General features: G+C 38.3%; 1 protein-coding gene across 1 annotated transcript; it reads left to right on the top strand.

The window, feature by feature from the left end:
* Positions 1–586: 586 nt before the first annotated feature.
* Positions 587–3838, top strand: RTL3 (retrotransposon Gag like 3). Its single transcript, XM_032756386.2, has 2 exons — positions 587–654; positions 1258–3838. Exon 2 carries the CDS (start codon positions 1487–1489, stop codon positions 2912–2914), a length of 1428 nt encoding a protein of 475 aa, XP_032612277.1. The 5' UTR covers positions 587–654; positions 1258–1486; the 3' UTR covers positions 2915–3838.
* Positions 3839–22817: the final 18979 nt, after the last annotated feature.

Here is a 22817-nt window from a genome sequence, read left to right as displayed (position 1 = left end):
GAGATCCTTGGTCCAGGACATCCAGAAAGAGCCAGAGACTCTGTAAGACTGCTACAAGTACCCACCAACACAGTTGGTCTCCCTGATATTTGTACCCTTTTATACCTTTTCTAGATCTGTCCATGGTAAATTTTCCAAGAAAACATTGCAAGGAAAAACCCTAGGGACTGAATAGGTAGTAAGCAAGGGAAGGGGCTGAGGGTTTGCAGACTGTTCTCTGAGTGAGAAGTAAACAAATGGCCCAATTTGGACAGAGTAAGAGTAGGTTACATGAGACAGACGTAAAAAATCTCATCCCAAACCACTGTGGTCATTCAAAAATGTTTGCAACTTTTCACAAGGGCAGTGGTATTACTCACAATTTCCTGGCCAAATATTCATTAAAGTAACCAAGGACTGAGTACATGAAGCTGCTTCACATCAGCACAGCATCCTACTTTCCCTGCAGCTCTGAACTGTGAGGTACTGTCAAAAAACTCTTCCACACTTTAAAAAGCTATGTTACAGAGGAGAGTTGGAATGTGTTCTGGGAGTGGGTGTGTTTGCTTGAGTTCAGTGTGTGCAGAAAAGGCAAGCCTCCACAGCCATTTACACACTTCCCTCCTCAGCGATGGGTACACAGACAGCCAAGCTCCTGGACTAAGTTTCTGAATGGTAACGTACATTTATAAAGATTATTTTCTTAACTATTTTGAGGCATTTTATAAATAATATGCATGTGTCTGCTGAGGGCATATATATATATTTAGTCAACTTTTGCTTGTTTCCTCCTGAGGCTGGTCTTGTGTGGTTACTTATGTGGTATGATTTCTGAGGTGTCAAAGAGCTCCCTCCTACTTCCTACCACCCTAGTCACCCAAAAATATCTCTTGGGTTGGCCCACCACAGAGCCTAAAATTCCCACATTGCTCAAACATTTGATTTAGTCACTGAAAGCAGTTGTTAAAATCCAAATGTTACATTGGGGTATTAGGCAAATATTCAAGATTAAAGACTATATAAAACAGAAAATAATATGGAAAAGTTGCTTTTGATATAATGTTAAGTTTCAAAGGATAAATGCAAAATGACATGCACAGTCTGGGACAGGTGCTGTTCTTAAAATGTCGTGGAGTCAGATCCAGCATATATACCCCAGCTCATGAACATAAGCCTATGGTAAAAGAAACCCAGAATTGTTGGGCAGATTTTGTTTGGATTTATGTTGAATGTGTGCTTTCCACAGTTTCTGATCCTCAGCTCCCACTCTCTTCGCAGTGTATCTGACACTTCCCCTTACTGAGCTCCGGAAGCTCCTTCTTGCCGAGCTCCGGAGGCTCCCAGTGACCTCTTGATATTCAGCCTTGGCGGGGCCCAAATACCCACCCCTTGGAAAACTCACTGAGCCTGACATCTGCCTGTAAGCAGCTTTCAGGAAAGATCTCACAAACGCCCACCCAATCTCTCTTGGTAGCAAATTGTCAAATCATACCCATTTCATCAAAAGATGGTGGAGGACTTAGCAGCCTCCTATATTGCTCTGAAATTGGAGAATGAAATTCTGCAGGCTCAAGTGCAGCAGCTGATGGAAGAAAATGCTGCTCTCCAGGCCCAGATCCCAGAGCTTCAGAAGACCCAAGCAGCCAAGGAGGATGATCTACTCCGAAAGTCCTCAGAGGCCAAGGAGCCCCAGAAGCTCCCAGAGCACATGAATCCCCCAACAGCCTGGGAGGCCCAAAAGACCCCAGAGTTCAAGGAACCCCAGAAGCCACTAGAGCCACCGGAGCTTCTACCCTGGGAAACCCCAGCAGCCTGGGAGCTCCAGGAGGCCCCAGCAGCCCCAGAGTCCCTGGAGCCTCCAGCAACCCAGGAGTCCCAGAAACCTCCAATGGCCCATGAGATCCCAGCAGTCTTGGAGGGCCAGGGGCCTGCAAACACCCAGGATGCCACATCAGCCCAAGAGCCCGAGAATTCAGAACCCCAGGATCCCCCAAATATTGAGAAGCCCCAGGAGGCATCAGAATACCAGGAGACTGCAGCACAGCTAGAGTTCCTTGAGCTTCCACCTCCCCAGGAGCCTCTGGAGCCTTCAAACGCCCAGGAATTCCTAGAACTCTCAGCAGCCCAGGAGTCCCTGGAGGGTCTAATAGTTGTGGAGACATTAGCAACTTCGGAGTTTCCACAGGCCCCTATTGGGTTAGAGGCTACAGATTTCCCCCTGCAATACACTTTAACCTTCAATAGAGATTCCCAGAAGCTTCCTGAGTTCCTGGTTCAACTGTATAGTTACATGAGAGTCAGAGGACACTTGTATCCCACTGAAGCAGCCCTGGTGAGCTTTGTTGGCAATTGCTTCTCAGGTAAGGCAGGATGGTGGTTCCAGCTCTTACTGGATATCCAAAGCCCCTTACTGGAGCAATGTGAAAGTTTCATACATGTGCTCCAGGATACTTTTGATAATCCAGAAAACATGAAAGATGCCAACCAGTGCATCCGTCAACTCTGCCAAGGGGAGGGTCATGTAACAACCCACTTCCACCTCATTGTTCAAGAGCTGAACTGGGATGAATGCACTCTCTGGATCCAATTTCAAGAAGGTCTTGCCAGTTCTATACGAGATGAACTGTCTCACACAAGCCCAGCCACCAACCTATCTGATCTCATCACTCAGTGCATCAGCCTAGAAGAGAAGCCTGATCCCAATCCATTAGAGAAAAGCTCCTCTGCAGAGGGAGATGGGCCTGAGAGTCCACCAGCTGAAAACCAACCTATGCAGGCTGCAATCAACTGCCCACACATCAGTGAAGCTGAATGGGTCCGTCAGCGCAAAGACCACTTATGCCTCTACTGTGGTTATCCTGGTCATTTTGCCAGAGATTTCCCTGTCAAGCCTCATCAAGCCCTGCAGGCAAGAAACATCAAGGCCTACCAGTAAGGGGGACCCCAGGTGGGCCAATCTACAAATATGCGTCACCCTCTCTTCCAATATCCATGTCTCATACACTATGGCTTACTGTTGAAATCCGACTGGGAAGACGACAATTCTTCGAGCAAGCAATGGTAGATTCAGGCTCCTACAGAAACAGCATTGATCATACTGTGGTTCTTTGAGAGAAGCTGCCCATCCGCAGTAATATCTTCCCTCTGATGCTGGAAACTGTCGACGGCCGTCCACTTATTAATGGGCCCATAACTAAGGAAACAACATCTGTCCAAGTTAAAATTGGAAACCATGTTGAAGAGCTCCAGTTTGACATTATTCATGCACCACGATACCCTCTGATTCTTGGAATCAATTGGCTTGAGACACATGACCCAAACATAGAATGGAGTACCCGCACTGTGTCCTTTCTATCACGTTATTGTCACTACTATTGCTTCAGACACAGGTGGAATAGAAGAAATCGTGATGAAATAATTACTGGGTAGATCCTGTGTCCTAGTGACTGTTCCTGGCAAACTGTCTTCTGTTACCTCAGCTGTCATCAGCATTTGCTACTCCCTGAATCTTCTACTGAACCTCTTGCTATGTACTAAGGCTACCTGTACAACGACTCTGCCTCTTAGATGATAGACTGAACCTGATGACTTTGAGCTGCTTTTTTTTTTTCACTAACTCTGCATGCCTCTATCTCAGAACCCTGCATTCTGCGGAACTGTTTTAATTACAATTATACTAACAATACGCATGAGAATAGATATTAGAAACTAATCATGAAAAAGCGTAGCTGTTAAACTGACTTGATTTTTTTCTTATCAATATTTTCTATATCACAAAAATTGCAACATCTTTTACATAAAGAAAATAAGTTTGTAAGTGATATTTTTTAAAAGAATCAATAAATATTAGCAATTTCTACTTGTGTTTGAATTATTTCTTGGCTTAGCTAGAGGAAGAGATAACGAACTAGTAAATTGGGAGGGAGAGAGGGAAATGGAAAATGTTCAATATTTAGGGAGGCTCCTAAACATTCCAGGTGTAGTGATAGGTCTGCAGATGATGGAGAAATGATGTAGAGGATAAGATGGAGAGAGTAGGGAATGGTTAGGGCTGAAAGTGAGTGAGGTATGTAGGGATTAGGGGAAAGGTAGAGGTAAGATTGAGAAGAGAGTTTGGGAGAGGTTGGGAGGAGGTTGAAGAGGGTTTAGAGGAGGGTTGGGCTGCTGAGAGGTAGAATCTCCAGGTGAGGTGTGAGGAGTGGTCTAAGCAGAACCTAATGCTTTTCCTCTGTGTTTTCAACTTTCCCTTGGGAGCCTCTCTCATTGAGGCTGCTAAAAGTGGACTCTTTCCCTTATTTAGACAAATGTAGACAAAATATCAAATGAATGATTATAACCCTAGAAGGTAATAGGGAAGGGGCTTACCATTCATTGGGCCACTAATATGTTGAGCTACAATGTCAGGCATTTAACACACATTAATCATCTCATTACTCCTCAGAACAATCCAGTGAAGTAGTTTGCTCCTGTTTTAGCAATGAGCAAACAGAATCCAAGCAAGGCTAATTCACTTGCCCAAAGCCACACAGCTAGTAAGTGATGAAGACCTGTTTGGCCTACAAAGCCTTTGCCCTTTCCCCTGCAGCCTGCCAACCTCTCTAATGCAGTGGTAAGAGCCAAACAAAATTATGGCAGCAGAGACCTAAGTGGGTCCCTTAAGTTTTCCCCTAAAAATGAGGGGAAAACTCAAAACAAAAACTTCTAAAGAGTTTGGCTAATAGTTCCATGTCCTATGCTTTGGTAGTACTTCCACTTCCCTGGTTCTCTTATTCTACTGCTAACCCAGTCATCACCCACCCAACTCCCTTTCTCATTTCTTGGAAATTTTTCTTTTGTATACCTAATGTCTCAGACCTCTTTCAGATTCCAAGGTGTTTTTAATGAGAGTTGAGAGTCCAGAACAGTTCTCTACAGGAACTGTACATTACATAGCAGCACCACCCCTTGGATTGTCTACCTAGCCACTTCCATAACCCATCCAAATCCTCTGCAGCCTTAAATTCCACCTCTTCTGTTCCTCACTGGTCTTCCCTTCCTTTCCTGAACAGTCAAATGTACTTCGGCACTGTAATTGCTTTGTGATACATGGGGGATCTTTCCCTAGGTACATGTCCTGTATTCCCCCACTTCCACCCACACACATACATACTTGGCTTGGGTGAAGGAACAGAATGATCTGCATCCCTACCCTGGACAGTTAAGTGTAACACAGTGTCTTATACATAAAAAGTTTGACATAGTGACTGATTCGATGACATTTTATTATCAGAGAAAGGGGCTTATTTGTATACTATATATAGGCTCTTCTTGCATTTTCTCCTACTTAGTTGCTCATCTTTATTCCTAAAACCAAACACTATTTGTCAATGTGGAATTAAAGAGAGAAAAAAAAAAAACTTTAAGCAACCATAAGGAAAAAATGTCTCTTATTGGTCAAATTACCCTGGACCTAGGAAGATCAACTGCGCTTGGTTTCCCTGGGACTAAGAGGAGTCATGGGACACAGGGCTTTCTGCACCAAAACTGGGGCAGTGCTAGGCAAACTGAGAAGGTTGGTCAACCTACCTGGACCCTACATTTTTCTATCTGGCTACAGAGGCTTATTTAATTAGAGTACAATTCTTTATTTCACAAATGGGAATAGTTATCTAATCACAGAATCACAGATGCTGTATGTTGAAAAAGACTCAATAAGCCCTCGTCTTAATTTTACAGATTAATGAGCTGAGGACCAGAGAAAGGAAAGTCACTTAACAAAGCTCAGTGTACCCCTACCTATTGTTTTTAAATCCTTTGCTCTCTTTTCACTGTGATCCACAATTCTAACCCAACAGTTAAAAATCAAGTCTGCGGCTACCATTCATTTAGGTACTGTGGACAGTACTTAAAGTATAACATGAGAGGTTTAAATGTGGTCAAGAACGAAAAAGTTAGCAGGCATTACACAGCTAGCATAGATAGCCAAATGCTAAGTTATGTGATGGCAACAAATATACTAAACTGAAACATACCAGCTAATGAGACTAATAAAAATTTCCATTTAGTGAGCACCTGCTCTTTGCCAGATATTGTGTTGGGCCATTTAGGTCTTTTCAACTGTCTGCAAAGTAGATATTGTTAGCCTCATTATACAAATCAAATGATTGAAGTCCACTGAAGTGAGGTTACTTGCCAGAGGTCACACTGCTAGGAATTGATGGATTCTAAAAACAAACTCTGATCTGTCTCATTCCAAAGCTGGAGTGTCATCCAACGTACCACACTGCTTCTCAGTATGAAAGACCTTTACTCTATTAACCACCTTAATAATATTGATTCACTAGACACGAGTACTAGTACCCTAGAAAAGATTTTAATTTATTAAATTAATCATTACTTTACTCACCCAACAAGCATTTATGGAATGCCTTCTATGCATCAGAGACAGGCAGGAGAGAAGAGGAGGGAAAAAAGAGAGACAAAAAAGGAAAAAATATAACTAAAGCATGGCTCATTGTTTTTGCTCTGACCACAATTTAAAAGGGGAAGCCGTTGGGTAGTGCAGCACTGTGACATACAAAGGAGAGAGCACTAATTCTGCTTGAACTGAAGTGGTGCATTTTGAGCTGGTTCCTGGAGAAACCTCATTGGAAGCAAGAGGAAGGGCAGGGCTTCCTAGGTTTAGTATGGTACAAACGAAAAATCAAGCTGGAGGGAAAAAGCAAGGTGTCTTCAGAAATGATAGCTCTATGTCACTGGAGAGTAAAGGGGTGTGTGTGTGTGTGTGTGTGTGTGCGCGCGCGTGTGTGTGTGTGTGTGTAGGGTGGAGGTGAGGAGATGAAGCTTTAGGTTAAAGACATTATCTATCTATTAATAGCTAAGGAGTTTCAACTTTATCCTGTGAGTGATTTAGACTAAGATATTTGTTTTTCTTTCTTTTTTTCTGTTGTAGATATGATTGTATTTTTCTCGCCTGCCATGAAATACTGCATACTTATTTCAACAAATTCATATGTATCAGGACTGTATAACATAAAAATTGAAGGTTGGCCCCTTTCTCTTTCCCCATCTCACAAACTCAGAGTAGGAAAGAAACATGATTAGTTTGTATTTTAATAATTTTATAAGAATATGGAAAATGATAAAAAAGTAAGTGATAAAATGTGCCTATTCTTTTTCCTTCTTAGATTTGATGAAGTTGAGTTCAAACCACCAAAATCAAAATATTAAAAGTAAATTAAGCTCAACTTTCATCAAGTATTTATTTTGAGGGCTTACTGTAAGCAAGGCACTGAAGTACACATAAACATATGCAGGACAACATTCCTACCATCAATAATTTTACAATCTAGTAATGGACAAAGGATCATGAATAATAAGAAACTACCATTTAATTTGGGCCTCATCAGTTTCAAACATTTTAAAGAGTCTCTAAATGAAGTTGTTTTTTAAAAATAAATATCTTATAATATTTGGCACAGATGAAAACAGTTCCCTCTTTAGCTAACTTTTCTAAGTTGACACTTTAAGAAGAAAATGATGTCTATGTATTTTTGTGCTCTCCCTTTCTGGTTTGCTTTTTTAAACAAATATTTTGTAATTTATGATATTAAAGTGTGCCTGGAATATTTATGGCCAGTCTGTAGAAGGATTTACATGTGTTTCAGTTCATAAAGTAACTGTATAAGTCTGTTTTTAAAAGGTTTTGTAGGAATAGATAATTTTTAAAATTCTTAATGCAGTAAATTTTGATATCTAACGTTCTACAAGATATCAAATATTGAACGACAAGAACAATATAGTGATCAAAGTACTAGGGATCAGGAGATTAAGATTAAACTCCTAGGTTTGCCACTTACTAGCTGTACAACCTACTTCATTTAATAAATGAGGATAATAATATTTGCTTTCTCTACCCAGCAAAGTTCACAAAAGCATCAAATGAGAAAACTCATGATAAAAAGCATTTTGAAAATTGACAATGCTGTATAAATAAGAGATATCATTATAATAACCAATCTTTGTTAAAGTGACCACAAGCATCTTGAAAATACCAAAATGCCTGTTTAAATTTATTTCAACTCCGCAGAAATCTATACCTAGTAAATACCTCCTATATGTCAGGTACTCTTTATTGTCAATCAAAGCAAGATTCAATTAAGATTTATATAACTATCGTATTGAGTAGTTTTTTAGTATTCCTACAGTCAAAGCCCTGGCACATATAACAGCACTCTCCCAGAATACTTTACGATCTAAAATGCCAATTTCTTATTGGGGCATGACAACTAGATGTTAACTTACTATAATTGGTCTGAGCTTGTTGTTTTGTTTTTTTTTTTAATCTATTTAGCACAACACAGAGAAAACATGTAAGCACAGACTAATCTGTGTGTTCCCATCAATAAAAATAACTTTAAAAATTAAAACTCACAGTTATCTTTTTCATTTATAGTTTCCTAAGTAAAAATAATCGAAAGTTAAAAGGTCAAACCATACTGGCCTCTAAATAAATCACAATGTCTGCAGGGAACAATTGCCATCATCATTTAACACGACTAACAGGATCTCACCTCGGTTACTATTTTGCCTCAAAGTGATTCAGATGTGTGAGAAAGTTTGGTGAAGGGTTTTAGTCTCGAGAATGTGGAACATATTCAAACTAGTTCTGTAGAGAAGTGGGGGAGGGTAACAAATGCCAACAGTAGTCAACTAAATGCATCTGACTTGGCTCAAGTGTGCTATTATGTATTCCAATACAGATGAAAATGGAATACAGCACAGAAACAGAACGGCCATGTGTGCACAAGACATCTGGCAACCTAAATTTCACATAAGTAAAAGAAAGCATGAAATTTTATAACCACAAAGAACAGAATGTCTGAAATGCTATAGCTCAGTTCACTGCTTTTCTTAGTCTTTCACATTGCATTTTTCCTGTCAGTTACACCACAGATACCACATAATAGGCTGCAAGTGAATCAACTGCACTACCAGTGAAGTTCTGATTATTAGAAGAAAAGCTGGTTGAACACCAGTAAATTAAAGGAATTCCCAAACAGCTAAATAGCAAATATTATCCTTAAAGTTTCTAATTAAAAATTGCAATAAGAAGCATTTCTCCTCACTGCTTTTCCATAAGGGGGGGAAAGAGTAGGTCAGAAAGCCTTACACTCATTTAATAACTGTGAAAAGCCTTTTTTGAACAATAAAGATACTATTTTACAGAGGCAGAATGGACAGACAGGCAAGAGCTAAGTAATTTTAATCAGATTACATGATGAAGTCCAGTGAAGAGCAGAGGAACAATCAGGATTCCTAGATTTTAGTTTTAGTTTTTAACTTGTCCTGTGACCTTGGATTAGTTAATTGATCTCTTTTCTGAAGCTCAGTTTCTTTACAGGAAAAATTATGATAGTAATGTCCATGCTGTTTACCTTTATAAAATATTGCAGAGAATAATTTATTCAGTGAACATTTGTTAAATTCCAATTATATGTCAGACACTGGGATAAGCTCAAATGAGATAACAAATATCAAAACGGCAATCCCAGATATAAGCGAGAATATTATTATTGCTCTAAAGGCTACCTAACACTCCAAAGGAATATGGCTTTTGCAGAGAGAATAAATAAACCGAGACTTCAACATGACATTTCCTTTTGTATTTTGTATTCTAAGAAATTTTGATTATTACCTCATAGCTGTCTAACCTATAAAAATTAACAGAATTACGTAAGATTTTTTCCTCCCTACCAGATGTTCAAGCTCTCAGGTTGGTTATCATTTAAAAGAATGCAGACGTGTACACTGCATAGCAACTATCATTGTTACTACTAGGTCTGTTCAGTCATTTTTTATTTTTGCCTACTCATAAATAAGAGAAAAGGGACCTAACAGGTAGTGAGCACCTATTGTTGGCCACACTCTGCTGGGTACTTTACCTATAAAATCTCATTTAATCCTAACAAACATTTAGCATGGTATATATTATTCTTCCCATTTTATAGATCCAGAAGCTCAGTCTTAGGGAGGTGAAAGTCACTCAAGAGGGATTGGTGAAATTCTAAGACAAATTCAAGTTTGTCTCTCTCAAATCCTATGCTTTTCCTAGCTCTTAGAAAGAATACTGGAGCTGGAATGGTCTATGTTTACAGATAGAAACACTGCAATCCAAAGAAGTCAGATTCTCCACACAGGCCACACAGCAAGTTAGTGGCAGAACCAAACCTAGAATGCATGTCTTTTGTTTTCCGGTCTAATGTATTTTCCCATTAAATTTCACTAAATTAATATCGTGTCAACTTAAACATATTAACCAAATATAAATAAGAAGTTAAGTAGTATTATCCTTAAAGTTTCTAATTAAAAATTGTTTTGCACAGAAACAAAATTTAAAAGGAAAACACAATTTGTATATATAAAGCAAATTTAAATGGAAAACAATATTTTATATATGAATGAAGCTTTTCATTTTTATTTATATTTCAGTTCAGCTAGTAGTTTCCTGCTTTTCTTTGTGTATATATATATATTTTTTTTCAATAAGGTTTTGGGGAACAGGTGGTGTTTGCTTACATGAATAAGTTCTTTAGTTGTGATTTCTGAGATTTTGGTGCACCCATCACCCAAACAATGTACACTGTGCCCAGTGGGTAGTCTTTTATCCTTCACCACCCTCTCACCCTTTCCCCTGAGTCCCCAAAGTCTATTGTGTCATTCTTATGCTTTTGTGTCCTTATAGCTTAGATCGCACTTGTAACTGAGAACATACGATGTTTGGTTTTCCATTCCTGAGTTACTTCCCATACAATAACGGTCTCTAACTCCATCAGGTTGCTGTGAATGTCATTGTTTCATTCTTTTTTATGGCTGAGTAGTATTTCATGGCATATATATATATATATATACACACACACACACATCACATTTTCTTTAACCACTTGTTGATTGATGGGCATTTAAACTGGTTCTATATTTTTGCAATTGCGAATTGTGCTGCTACAAACATGCATGTGCAAGTGTATTTTTCATATGATAACTTATTCTTCTCTGGTTAGATACCCAGTAGTGGGATTGCTGGTTCAAATTGTAGGTCTACATTTTGTTCTTTAAAGAATCTCCATATAGTTTTCCATACTGGTTGCACTAGTTTACATTCCCACTAGCCATGAAAAAGTGTTCCCTTTTCACCACATCCATGCCAGCATCTATTAATTTTTTTATTTTTAAAATATGCCCATTCATCCGGGAGTATAGTGATATTGCACTGTGGTTTTCATTTGCATTTCCCTGATCATTAGTGATGTTGAGCATTTTTTCGTGTTTGTTGGTCATTTGTATATCTTCTTTTGAGAATTTTCTGTTCATGTCCTTAATCCACTTTTTGATGGAATTGTTTGTTTTTTTTTTTTCTTGCTGATTTGTTTGAGTTCCTTGTTTATTCTGGATATTAGTCCTTTGTCGGATGCATAGTTTGTGAAGATTTTTCTTTTTCTGTGGGTTGTCTGTTTACTCTGCTGATGATTATTTCTTTTGCCAGGCAGAAGTTTTTAGTTTAAATCCGATATATTTATCTTTGTTTTTGTTGCATTTGCATTTGGGTTCTTGGTCATGAAGTCCTGCCTAAGCCAATGTCTAGAAGGGTTTTGCCAATGTTATCTTCTAGAATTTTTATGGTTTCAGGTCTTAGATTTAAGTCTTTGATTCATCTTGAGTTGATTTTTGTATAAGGTGAGAGATGAGGATCCAGTTTCATTCTCCTACATGTGGCTTGCCAATTATCCCAGCACCGTTTGTTGAATAGGGTGTCCTTTCCCCACTTTATGTTTTTGTTTGCTTTGTCATAGATCACTTGGCTGTAATTATTCGGCTTTATCTCTGGGGTATTTATTCCGTTCCATAGGTCTATATGCCCAATTTATACCAGTACCATGCTCTTTTGGTAACTATGGTCTTATAATATAGTTTGATGTCTCCAGCTTAATTTTTTTGCTTAGTCTTGTTTGACTATGCAGACCCTTTTTTGGTATCATATCAATTTGGGGATTGTTTTTTCTAGTTCTATGAATAATGATGGGGGTATTTTGATGGGAATTGCATTGAACGTGTAGATTGCTTTTAGCAGTGTGGTTATTTTCACAATATTGATTCTAACCATCCATGAGCATGGCCTGTGTTTCCATTTGTTTGTGTCATATATGATTTATTGCAGGAGTATTTTGTAGTTTTCTTTCTAGAGGTCTTTCACCTCTTTGGTTTCACATATTCCTAAGGTTTTGTTGTTGTTGTTGTTGTTGTTGTTGTTGTTTGCAGCTAGCATAAAAGGGGTTGAGTTCTTGATTCGATTCTCAGCTTGGTCATTGTTGGTGTATAGCAGGGCTACTGATTTCTGTATATTAATTTTGTGTCCTGAAATTTTGTTGAATTCATTTACCAGTTCTAGGAGCTTTTTGGAGGAGTCTTTAGGGTTTTCTAGGTATACAATCATGTCATCAGCAAACAGCAATAATGTGACTTCCTCTTTACCAATTTGGATGCCCTTATTTCTTTCTCTTGTCTGATTGCTCTGCCTAGAACTGCCAGTATTATGTTGAATAGAAGTGGTGAAAGTGGGCATCCTTGTCTTTTTCCATTTCTCAGGAAGAATGCTTTCAATTTTTCTCCACTCAGTATAATGTTGACTGTGGGTCTGTCATAGATGGCTTTTATTACCTTAAGGTATGTCCCTTCTATGCTAATTTTGCTGAGGGTTTTAATCATAAAAAAATGCAGGATTTTGCCAAATACTTTTTCTGCATCTATTGAGATGATCATGTGATTTTTGTTTTTAATTCTGTTAATGTTATATATCACATTTACTGACTTATAAATGTTAAACCATCGCTGCATCACTGTTATGAAACCCACTTAATAATGGCCGGATTATCGTTTTGCTATGCTGTTGAATTCAGTTAGCTAGTATTTTGCTGAGGATTTTTGCATATATATTCATCAGGGATATTGTTCTGTAGGTTTCTTTTTTGGTTATGTAGTTTCCTGGTTTGGGTATTAGAGTGATACTGGTTTCATAGAATGACTTAGGAAGGATTTCCTCTTCCTCTATCTTTTGGAATAGTGTCAATAGGATTGGCACAAATTCTTCTTTGAATATCTGAGAGAATTCAGCTGTGAATCTATCTGGTCCTCGACTTTTTTTCCCTGTTGATAACTTTTTAATTACCGTTTCAATCTCACTGCTTGTCATTGGTCTGTTCAGAGTTTCTACTTCTTCCTGGTTTAATCTAGGAGGGTTGGATATTTCCAGGAATTTATTCTTCTACTCTAGGTTTTCTGGTTTATGCACATAAAGGTGGTCATAGTAGCCTTGAAAGATCTTTTGTATTTCTGTGGTATTGGTTGTAATATCACCTGTTTCATTTCTAATTGAGTTTATTCGGATCCTCTCTTTTTTTCTTGGTTAATCTCTCTAATGGTGTCTCAATTTTATCTTTTCAAAGAACTAACTTTTATTTCATTTATCTTTTGTATTTTTTTGTTCAACTTCATTTAGTTCTGCTCTGATCTTTGTTATTTCTTTTCTTTGGCTGGGTTTGGGTTTGTTTGTTCTTGTTTCTCTAGTTCCTTGAGGTGTGACCTTAGACTGTCTATTTGTGCTCTTTCTGACGTTTTGATGTAGACATTTAATGCTATGAACTTTCTTCTTAGCACTGCCCCTGCTGTATCCCAGAGGCTTTAATAGCTTTTTCACTATTATGGTTCAGTTCAAATAATTTTTTAATTTCCATCTTGATTTCATTGTTGACCCAACAATCATTGAGGAGCAGGTTATTTAAGTTCCATGTGTTTGCACGGTTTTGAGAGTTACTTATGAAGTTGATTTCCAATTTTATTCCATTGTGATCTGAGAGAGTACTTGACATAATTTTGATTTTCTTATATTTATTGAGACTTGTTTTATAACCTATCATATGGTCAATCTTGAAGAATGGTCGATGTGTTGATGAATAGAATGTATATTCTGCAGTTATTGGGTAGAATGTTCTGTAAATATCTTTTGAGTCCATTTGTTCTAAGGTATAATTTAAGTCTATTGCTTGTTTGTTGACTTTCTGTCTTGATGACCTGTCCAGTGCTGTCAGGGGAGTATTGAAGCCCCCACTATTATTGTGTTGCTGTCTATCTCATTTCTTAGGTCTAGTAGTAATTGTTTGATAAATTTGTGAGTTCTAGTGTTAGGTGCATACACACACACACACACACACACACACACGATTGTGATTTTTTCTCTTGGACTAGTCTTTTTATCATTATATAATATCCCTGTTTGTTTTTTATTACTGCTGTTGCTTTAAAGTTTCTTTGGTCTGATGTAAGAATAGCTATTCCTGCTCACTTTTGGTGTCCATTTTCACGGAATATCTTTTTCCACTCCCTTAACATAGGGTTGTATGAGTCCTTATGTGTCAGTTGAGGAAGACAGCAGATACTTATTTTCTGAATTCTTATCCATTATGCTATTCTGTATCTTTTAAGTGGGGCATTTAGTTCATTTACATTCAGTGTTAGTATTGAAATGTGAGGTACTATTCTATTCATTGTGCTAGCTGTTATCTGAGTACCTTTTTTTCATTGTGTTGTGTTATAGGTCCTGTGAGATTTATGCTTTAAAAAGATTCTGTTTTGGTGTATTTTGAGGACTTTTTTTCAAGATTTAGAGCTCCTTTTAGGAGTTCTTGTAGAACTGGCTTGGAAGTGGCAAATCCTCTCAGGACTTATTTCTCTGAAAAAGACTATCTTTCCTTCATTTATGAAGTTTAGTTTCACTGGATGCAGAATTCTTGGCTGATTATTGTTTTCTTTAAGGAGGAAAAGGTAGGACCCAAATCCCTTCTTGCTTGTAGGGTTTGTGCTGAGCAATCTACTGATAAACTAATAGGTGTTCTTTTATAGGTTATTTGATGCTTTTGCCTCACAGCTCTTAGGACACTTTTCTTTGTCTTCGCTTTAGATAACCTGATGACTATGTGCCTAAGAGATGATCTTTTATGGAATAAACTTTCCAGGTGTTCTTTGAGCTTCTTATATTTGAATGTCTAGATATCTAGCAAAGCTGGGTAAATTTTCCTTGATTACTCCCTCAAATATGTTTTCCAAACTTTTAGATTTCTCTTCTTCCATGGGAACACCAATTATTCTCAGGTTTGATCATTTAACACAATCCCAAACTTCTTGGAGGCTTTGTTTACTTGTTTTTTATTCTTTTTTCTTTGTCTTTGTTGGATTGGGTTAATTCAAAAGCCTTGTTTTTGAGCTCTGAAGTTCTTTCTTCTACTTGTTCAATTCTATTTTTCAGACCTTCCAGTGCATTTTGCATTTCTCTAAGTGTGTCCTTCATTTCAAGAAGTTGTAATTGTTTTTTATTTATTTATCTACTTTACTGGAGATTTTTCCATTCATATCCTGTATCCTTTTTTTATTTCTTTAAACTGAACTTCATCTTTCTCTGGTGCCTCCTTGATTAGCTTAATTGACCCTCTGAACTCTTTTTCTGGCAATTCAGGGATTTCGTCTTAGTTTGGATCAATTGCTGGTGAGCTAGTGTGATTTTTTTGAGGGTGTTAAAGAATCTTATTTTGTCATCACATTACTACAATTACCAGAAATCTTTTTCTGTTTCCTTCTCATTTGGGTAGACTATGTCAAAGGAAAGATCTAGTGCTCGATGGCTGATGTTCAGGTTATTTTGTCCCACAGGGTGCTCCCTTGATGTGGTTCTCTCCTCTTTTCCCTTGATGTGGTTCTCTCCTCTCTACAGTGTGGCTTCCTAAGAGCCACAATGTAGTGATTATTATTTCTCTTCTTGATCTAGGCACGCAGTGGGGCTACCAGGTTCTGGGCTGGTACTGGGAAGTGTCTGTAAAGGGTCCTGAGACGTGATCTGTCTTCAGGTCTTTCAGCCATGGATACCAACACCTGCTCCAGTGGAGGTAGCAAGGGAGTGAAGTGACTCTATGAGGGTCCTTGGTTGTATTTTTATTAAGTGCACTGGTTTTATATTGGTTGGCCTCTAGCCAGGATGTGGCACTTCCAAGAGTGCATGAGCTATGGTAGTATAGGTACCAGGTGGTGGGCAGGCCATAGAGCTTCCAAAAGATTATGTCCTTTGTCTTCAGCTACCAGGCAGGTAGAGTAAGACCATCAGGTAGGGGGAGGTTAGGCATGTCTGAGCTCAGATTCTCCCTGGGTGGGGCTTGCTGTGGCTGCTGTGGGGGATGGGAGTGTGGTTCCCAGGCTAATGGGGTTGTGTTCCCAGGGGGATTATGGCTGCCCCTGCTGTGTCACACAGGTCAACAGGAAAGTAGGGGAAAGCTAGCAGCCACAGGCCTCATCCAGCTCCCATGCAGCCCACAGCCTGAAAGGCCACTCTCACTCTCACCATGCCCACCCTCACCAGTACACTGAGTTTATTTCCAGGCTGCCAGTGAGCAGGGCTGAGAACTTGCTCCAGACTACAAGCCTTCCAGCTGAGAAAGCAAGCAGATTCACAGTTCCTCAGCTGCCCCACAGAGCCTGCAGCAGCAATCCACCTCCTTCAAAGGGTCTGTGGATTCTCTCAGCTTTCCTGGTATTTCCTGCAGTAGTTCTTGGAGCAAAGTTCACAATGTGAGTCTCCACATGCTACTGGATTTGTCTGAGTGGGAGCTACAAGTTAGTCCTGCCTCCTATCCGCCATTTTTTTCCTCTTCTGCCTTTCTTAAAAGGTTTTATAAACTGATTTATTAGTTTTTTAAGTGAAATAAAAAGTATTGTCAGAAAATGCAATTTAAAGACATGCCACACAACATGCTCTGCCACTTAGACATAAAAGACAACTATACTACTTCCGACAAAAATAGAATAACATTCTTCAAGCAAACATAGAACATTCTCCAGAATAAACCATATGCTACGTCATAAAATATGAAACAATAAATTTAAAAATATTGAAATCATAATTCATGTGTTTTCTGGACATAATAAAATGAAATTAGAAATCAATAAGAGAAGAATATTAGGAAATTTCATAAACATGTGGAAATTAAGCAACATTCTCCTAAATAACCAATGCATCAAGAAGAAATCAAAAGGGAATTTAGGAAACTCTTTCAGGTGAAGAAAATGTAATACATATCATAACAAAACTTATGGAATGCAACAAAAATAGTCATTAGAGAGAAATTTATGGCTGGGATAACATATTATTTTTAAAAGGTCTCAAACCAATAAACTAACTTTCTGCCTTAAAAAACAAATCAAAGAAATGCAAACTAAACTCTAGCAGGCAGAAGGAATGACATAATAATTAGAGCAGAAATTAATTAACACAGAACAGAAAAACAATAGAGAAAATTAATAAATCCAAAATTTGGTTATTTGAAAAGATCAAATTAGCAATCTTTTAAATAGACTGAACAATAAAAAATAGCACTCAAATAATTAAAATCTGGAATGAGAGGGGGCATTACTATTGACTTTATAGCAATAAAAAGTATTGTAGAAGAATGAAAAATTGCCTGCCAATGATTAGATAACCTAGATGAAAAGCACAAATTCCTAGAAAGACATAAACTACTGGAACAGATTCAGGAAGATATTAAAAATTTGAATAGATTTCTACTACGACAAGTAGAGAGGTTGAATTGTGAATTTTAAAACTTACCACAAAGGAAAGCCAAGTACCAGATGGCTTCACTGCTGAATTCTACCCAAACATTTAAAGAAGAATTAAGACCAGACTACAAAAAGTCTTCTAAAAAGTTAGAGAAAAGGCAGCACTGTTCAACTCATTTTATGACAGTCTTAAACTCATATCCAAACCACATGAACATATAAAAAGAAAACTATAGACTAATATCCCTTATCAATATAGATGCAAAAATTTTCAGTAAAATACTAGTAACCCTAATCAGGCAACATATAAAAAGGATTATGCTACACAATTTAGTGAGACTTATCCCAGGAAGGCAGGACCATTTCAACATCTGAAAATCAATAAACATGCTACATTATACTAATAGAATAAAGAACAAACACTGCATAATTCTCTCAGTAGATAAAGAATTAGTATTTGACAAAATCCAACAACTCTTAATGATAAAACAGCCAACATGCTAAAAAGTACAAGGTAACTTCATCAAGATTATAAAAGACATCTATAAAAATTGCACAGTAATCATCACACTTACTGGTGAAAAACTAAATGATTTCCCTCTAAGAACAGGCAGCAGACAACAATATTTTCTCTCATCACTTCTATTCAACATCGTAGTGGAGGTTCGAGAAAGAGAAATGAGACAAGAAAGTAAAATAAAAGCATCCATATTAGAAAGGAAGAAGTAAAACTGGCTCTAGATGACATTATCTTTTGTATACAGAAAATCCTATGGAATGCAATAAATGTATTAGAATTAATAAATGAGCTCAACAAGGTTGGAGGATACACAGTCAATATAAAAAATCAGCTATAATTTTACACACTGGCAATAAATATTTCTAAAATTAAGAAAATGATCTTATATATATAATAGCAGGAAAAAATCTAGGAATAAATTTAATGAAATAAAAGCAAGATCTGTACGCTGAAAACTACAAACCATGGTTGAAAGATATTTTAAAATGCTGAAATAAATAAAAAGATATACCACATACATAGATCACAGCACTTAATATTGTTAAGATGAAAATATTCTCCAAACTGATCAATAAGTTCAACACAGTCTTATATAATAAAAGGATCCCAGATGTCTTCTTTGCAGAAATTAACAAACTTATTCTAAAATGTATATGGAAATGCAAGGGAGCCAGAACAGCCAAAATCATTTTGAAAAAGAAGAACAAATTTGAAGAACTTACAATTCATGATTTCAAATGTCAAGACGATATAGTCCCGGCATAGGATAAACATATAGATCAGTGAAACTGCATTGAGAACCCAGAAGTAAACCCTTATATTCATGGTAAATTGATTTAAACAAGAGTACCAACACAGTTGATTGGGGAAAGAAAAGTCTTCAACAAATGGTACTGGGACAATTGACTACCCACATGAAAAAGAATGAAGTTGGACCCCTACCCCAAACCATGCATAAAACTAACTCAAAATATATTGAAGACCTAAATATATGAGCTAAACTGTAAAACAGTTAGAAGAAAATATGAGTAAACTTTTATGATGATGAGTTAGGTGATGGTTTCTTTGAGATGACACCAAAAACATAAGGAACAAAGTCAAACAAAGGAGAAATTTGTCTGCATCAACATTGAACATTTTGTGTTTCAAAGGAAATCATTAAGAAAGTGAAAAAACAACCACAGGGTGAAAATGTAAAATGGTGCAGCCACTTTGGAAAACAGTTTGGCAGGACTTCACAAAGTTAAACATACAGTTACCATATGACCTAAAATTGAAAACATGTTTACATAATGACTTGTACTGAAACGTTTGTGGTAGCAGTATTTATAATAGCCAAAAAGTGGAAACAACCCAAATGTCCCTAACTAATGAATGGAGAAACAAAATATATAATCTATAAAATGGAAAATTATTCAGAAGCACCAAGATGACTGACTAGAAGCAACTAATGTGTGTTGCTCTCAGGGGGAGGAGGAAAGTAGCTAATAAATTCTAACTCTTCAAGTGGATTGTCCAGAAGGCCATATTGGGGTTCACCAAGTCAGCAATGTGACCGACAAAGAGCAGAGAAGAATGAGACAAGACAGCAACCCACCAATTTTGGTGCAGATACAGGGAAAACTCCCTACCATTGGGAAAGGGTGAGTGAGGGAGAGCCCCTTGGGACCCACACTTGTGCCATGGACCTTTGCAAGCCTGGGCACAGGAGATCTCCCCTAACACACCTGTGCCTCCAGAGTGACACAGAGAGATGTCTGAAGTCTAATCAGAGTCACCACTCACGCCTATATGGCACCCCACAGGCTTTGGATCCCTGAGCATCCCAGTGCCAACTGCTGTAGTTCCACCAACAAGGAAGGTTGTGCTCTCTTATGTGCCCCTTGGATAAGAACCACATTCACAGTGCTGAGGAGCAGATAAATTGTAGGCCCCACCACCACCGCACCTTATCAGACCAGGCTCATTAACCTGGGACACCAATGATGTTACCCCACCTCCCCACCCCCACACCTGGAGCCCTTCGGCTGGTCACAGCTCTCCATTGCTCTGGGATGGAGCGAAGAGCCGCAGAACAGCCCTGGGCCTCCAGCACACCGCAGTTGACATATGCAAAATCAGCCAGACTCTTCTCCCTTGACCTCATTCCCCTCCAGGCTAGGGAGGGAACAAAGAGCCTGATTGCTTTGCTGGCACCTCCAGCATGTCACCACTGCTCTACAGAGAGGAGGTCATACTGACTTTCCAGAGAATCCCTGCTCTCACTGCTCTTTGCCAGACAGTGCACCTTTACCACACCCTACTTGGCCTCGCAGCACAGCCATCCCACCACCAGTGATTGTCTTCATTGGTAGCGTCTCTGTGTTTCTCTGGGGTGGAGTTCCTGAAAACAAGTGAAAGCCCCTAAGCCATCACCACTGCTGAGGTCTCTGCCCTTGCTGCTCTCAAGCTGGGAAAGAAACAAAAAGCCTGAGCTCACCCTAAGGCTTTGTTGCACAGCTCAGGGGTGCTGAGCCCTGATCTGTGGCTGGCACTGGAGGAGAGGAGCCCATACTATGAGAGCACTGAGAAAGGAGAGTCACATGGGGTTGTGGGTTGCCACAGGAGTTGGACATGCCTCCCTCTACGGGGAGGGTCCAGAAAGTGGCCTATCTCCCTTCTTTGGCCTTTGCACAAGGGATCTCCATGCTGCATAATATCTAACAAAAGAAACCTGGGCACAGTGCCAGTGAGAGGAGGGGCATCCTTAAGTCTCAGGAGTAGACCTGGTGAAGGAGTCACCTTTCTCCAACTGCGCCACAGAGCGCAACTGTAAACATAAGGAAATATGAAAGGATCATGCCTCTAAATAAGATCCTATCTGCCAGCCATCACTCCTTAGCACAATCTATTGAATTGCACCACAAACTACAACACCAAAAATACTTAGTTAATATATGCTTCTGTAAAATCAAGGGCAAGAATTCAGCAACAAAGCAGCAAATAAAGATACTACACAGAGCCTTGGCCCTCTGAAAACATACAGAAATAAAGTCAACGGACTTTACTCAACTTACACCACACTTAAAAGAACACTGATCCCCCTAGATGAGAAAACAAATCAGTTCAAGAACTCTGACAATTCAAAAAGCCACAGTGTCCTCCTACCTTCAAACAAGTACACTAGCTCCCCAGGAATGTTTCATAACTTGTTGAAAATGACTAAAATGACAGTCAGAATTCAAAATCTGGATGGCAGGGAACTTCATCGAGATTCAGGAGAAAGTTGAAATCCAATCTAAGGAATCCAGAGATCCCAGTAAAACAATCCAAGAGAAGAAACACAAAGTAGCCATTTTAAGAAAAAAACAAACTGATTTTCTATAACTAAAAAACTCAGAGAATACTATAAACACCTCTACACTAATAAACTAGAAAATCGAGAAGAAATTGATAAATTCCTGGATGCTACACGTTCTCAAGTCTAAACCAGAAATAAGTTGATTCCCTGAATAGAACAATAACAAATTCTGAAATTGAGGCAGTAATTAATAGCCTAACAACAACAACAAAAAAAGCCCAGGACCAGATGGATTCACAGTCGAATTCTACCAGAGGTACAAAGAGGAGGTGGTATCATTCCTTCCGAAACTATTCCAAACAATAGAAAAAGAGGGACTCCTCCCTAACTCATTTTATGAGGCCAGTTTCATCCTGATACTAAAACCTGACAGAAACACAACAAAATTTCAGGCCAAAATCTCTGATGAACATCGATGCAAAAATCCTCAATAAAATACTAGCAAACCAAATCCAGCAGCATATCAAAAGTTTATCCACAAAGAACAAGCCAGTTTCATTTCTGGGATGCAAGGCTGGTTCAACATAGTAAATCAATAAATATAATCCATCACATAAACAGAACCAATGACAAAAACCACATAATCATCACAATAGATGCAGAAAACACCTTTGACAAAATTCAACATCCCTTCATGCTAGAAACTCTCAATAAACTAGGTATTGATGAAATGTATCACAAAATAATAAGGGCTATTTATGACAAACCCACAGACAATATCATAGTGAACAGGAAAAAGCTGGAAGCATTCCCTTTGGAAACTGGCACAAGACAAGGATGCCCTCTCTCACCACTCCTATTCAACATAGTATTGGAAGTTCTGGCAAGGGCAATCAGGCAAGAGAAAGAAATAAAGGGTATTCAAATAGGAAGACAGGAAGTCAAATTGTCTCTGTTTGCAGATTACATAATTGTATATTTAGAAAACCCAATTGTCACAGCCCAACATCTCCTTAAGCTGATAAGCAAATCATCAAAGTCTCAGGATACAAAATCAACGTGCAAAAATCACAAGCATTTTTACACACCAATAATAGAAAAACAGAGAGCCAAATCATGAGTGAATTCCCATTCACAATTGCTACTAAGAGAATAAAGTACCAAGGAATCCAACTTACAAGGGATGTGGAGGACCTCTTCCAGGAGAACAATAAACCACTGCTCAAAGAAATAAATGGAAAAACATTCCATACTCATGGATACAAAGAATGAATGTCGTAAAAATGGCAATACTGCCCAAAGTAATTCATAGATTCAATGCTATCCCCATCAAGCTAGCATCGACTTTATTCAAAGAATTAGAAAAAAACTACTTTAAATTTTATATGGAACCAAAAAAGCACCCAC

This window comes from Hylobates moloch, unplaced genomic scaffold (assembly GCF_009828535.3).
Source record: "Hylobates moloch isolate HMO894 unplaced genomic scaffold, HMol_V3 SCAFFOLD_7, whole genome shotgun sequence".
NCBI lineage: Eukaryota > Metazoa > Chordata > Mammalia > Primates > Hylobatidae > Hylobates > Hylobates moloch.
This window is presented reverse-complemented; position numbering and strand designations above follow the sequence as displayed.

Excerpts from the sequence above, each read along its gene's own strand:
- RTL3 (XM_032756386.2), top strand. The coding sequence starts at position 1,487 with ATGGTGGAGGACTTAGCAGCCTCCTATATTGCTCTGAAATTGGAGAAT.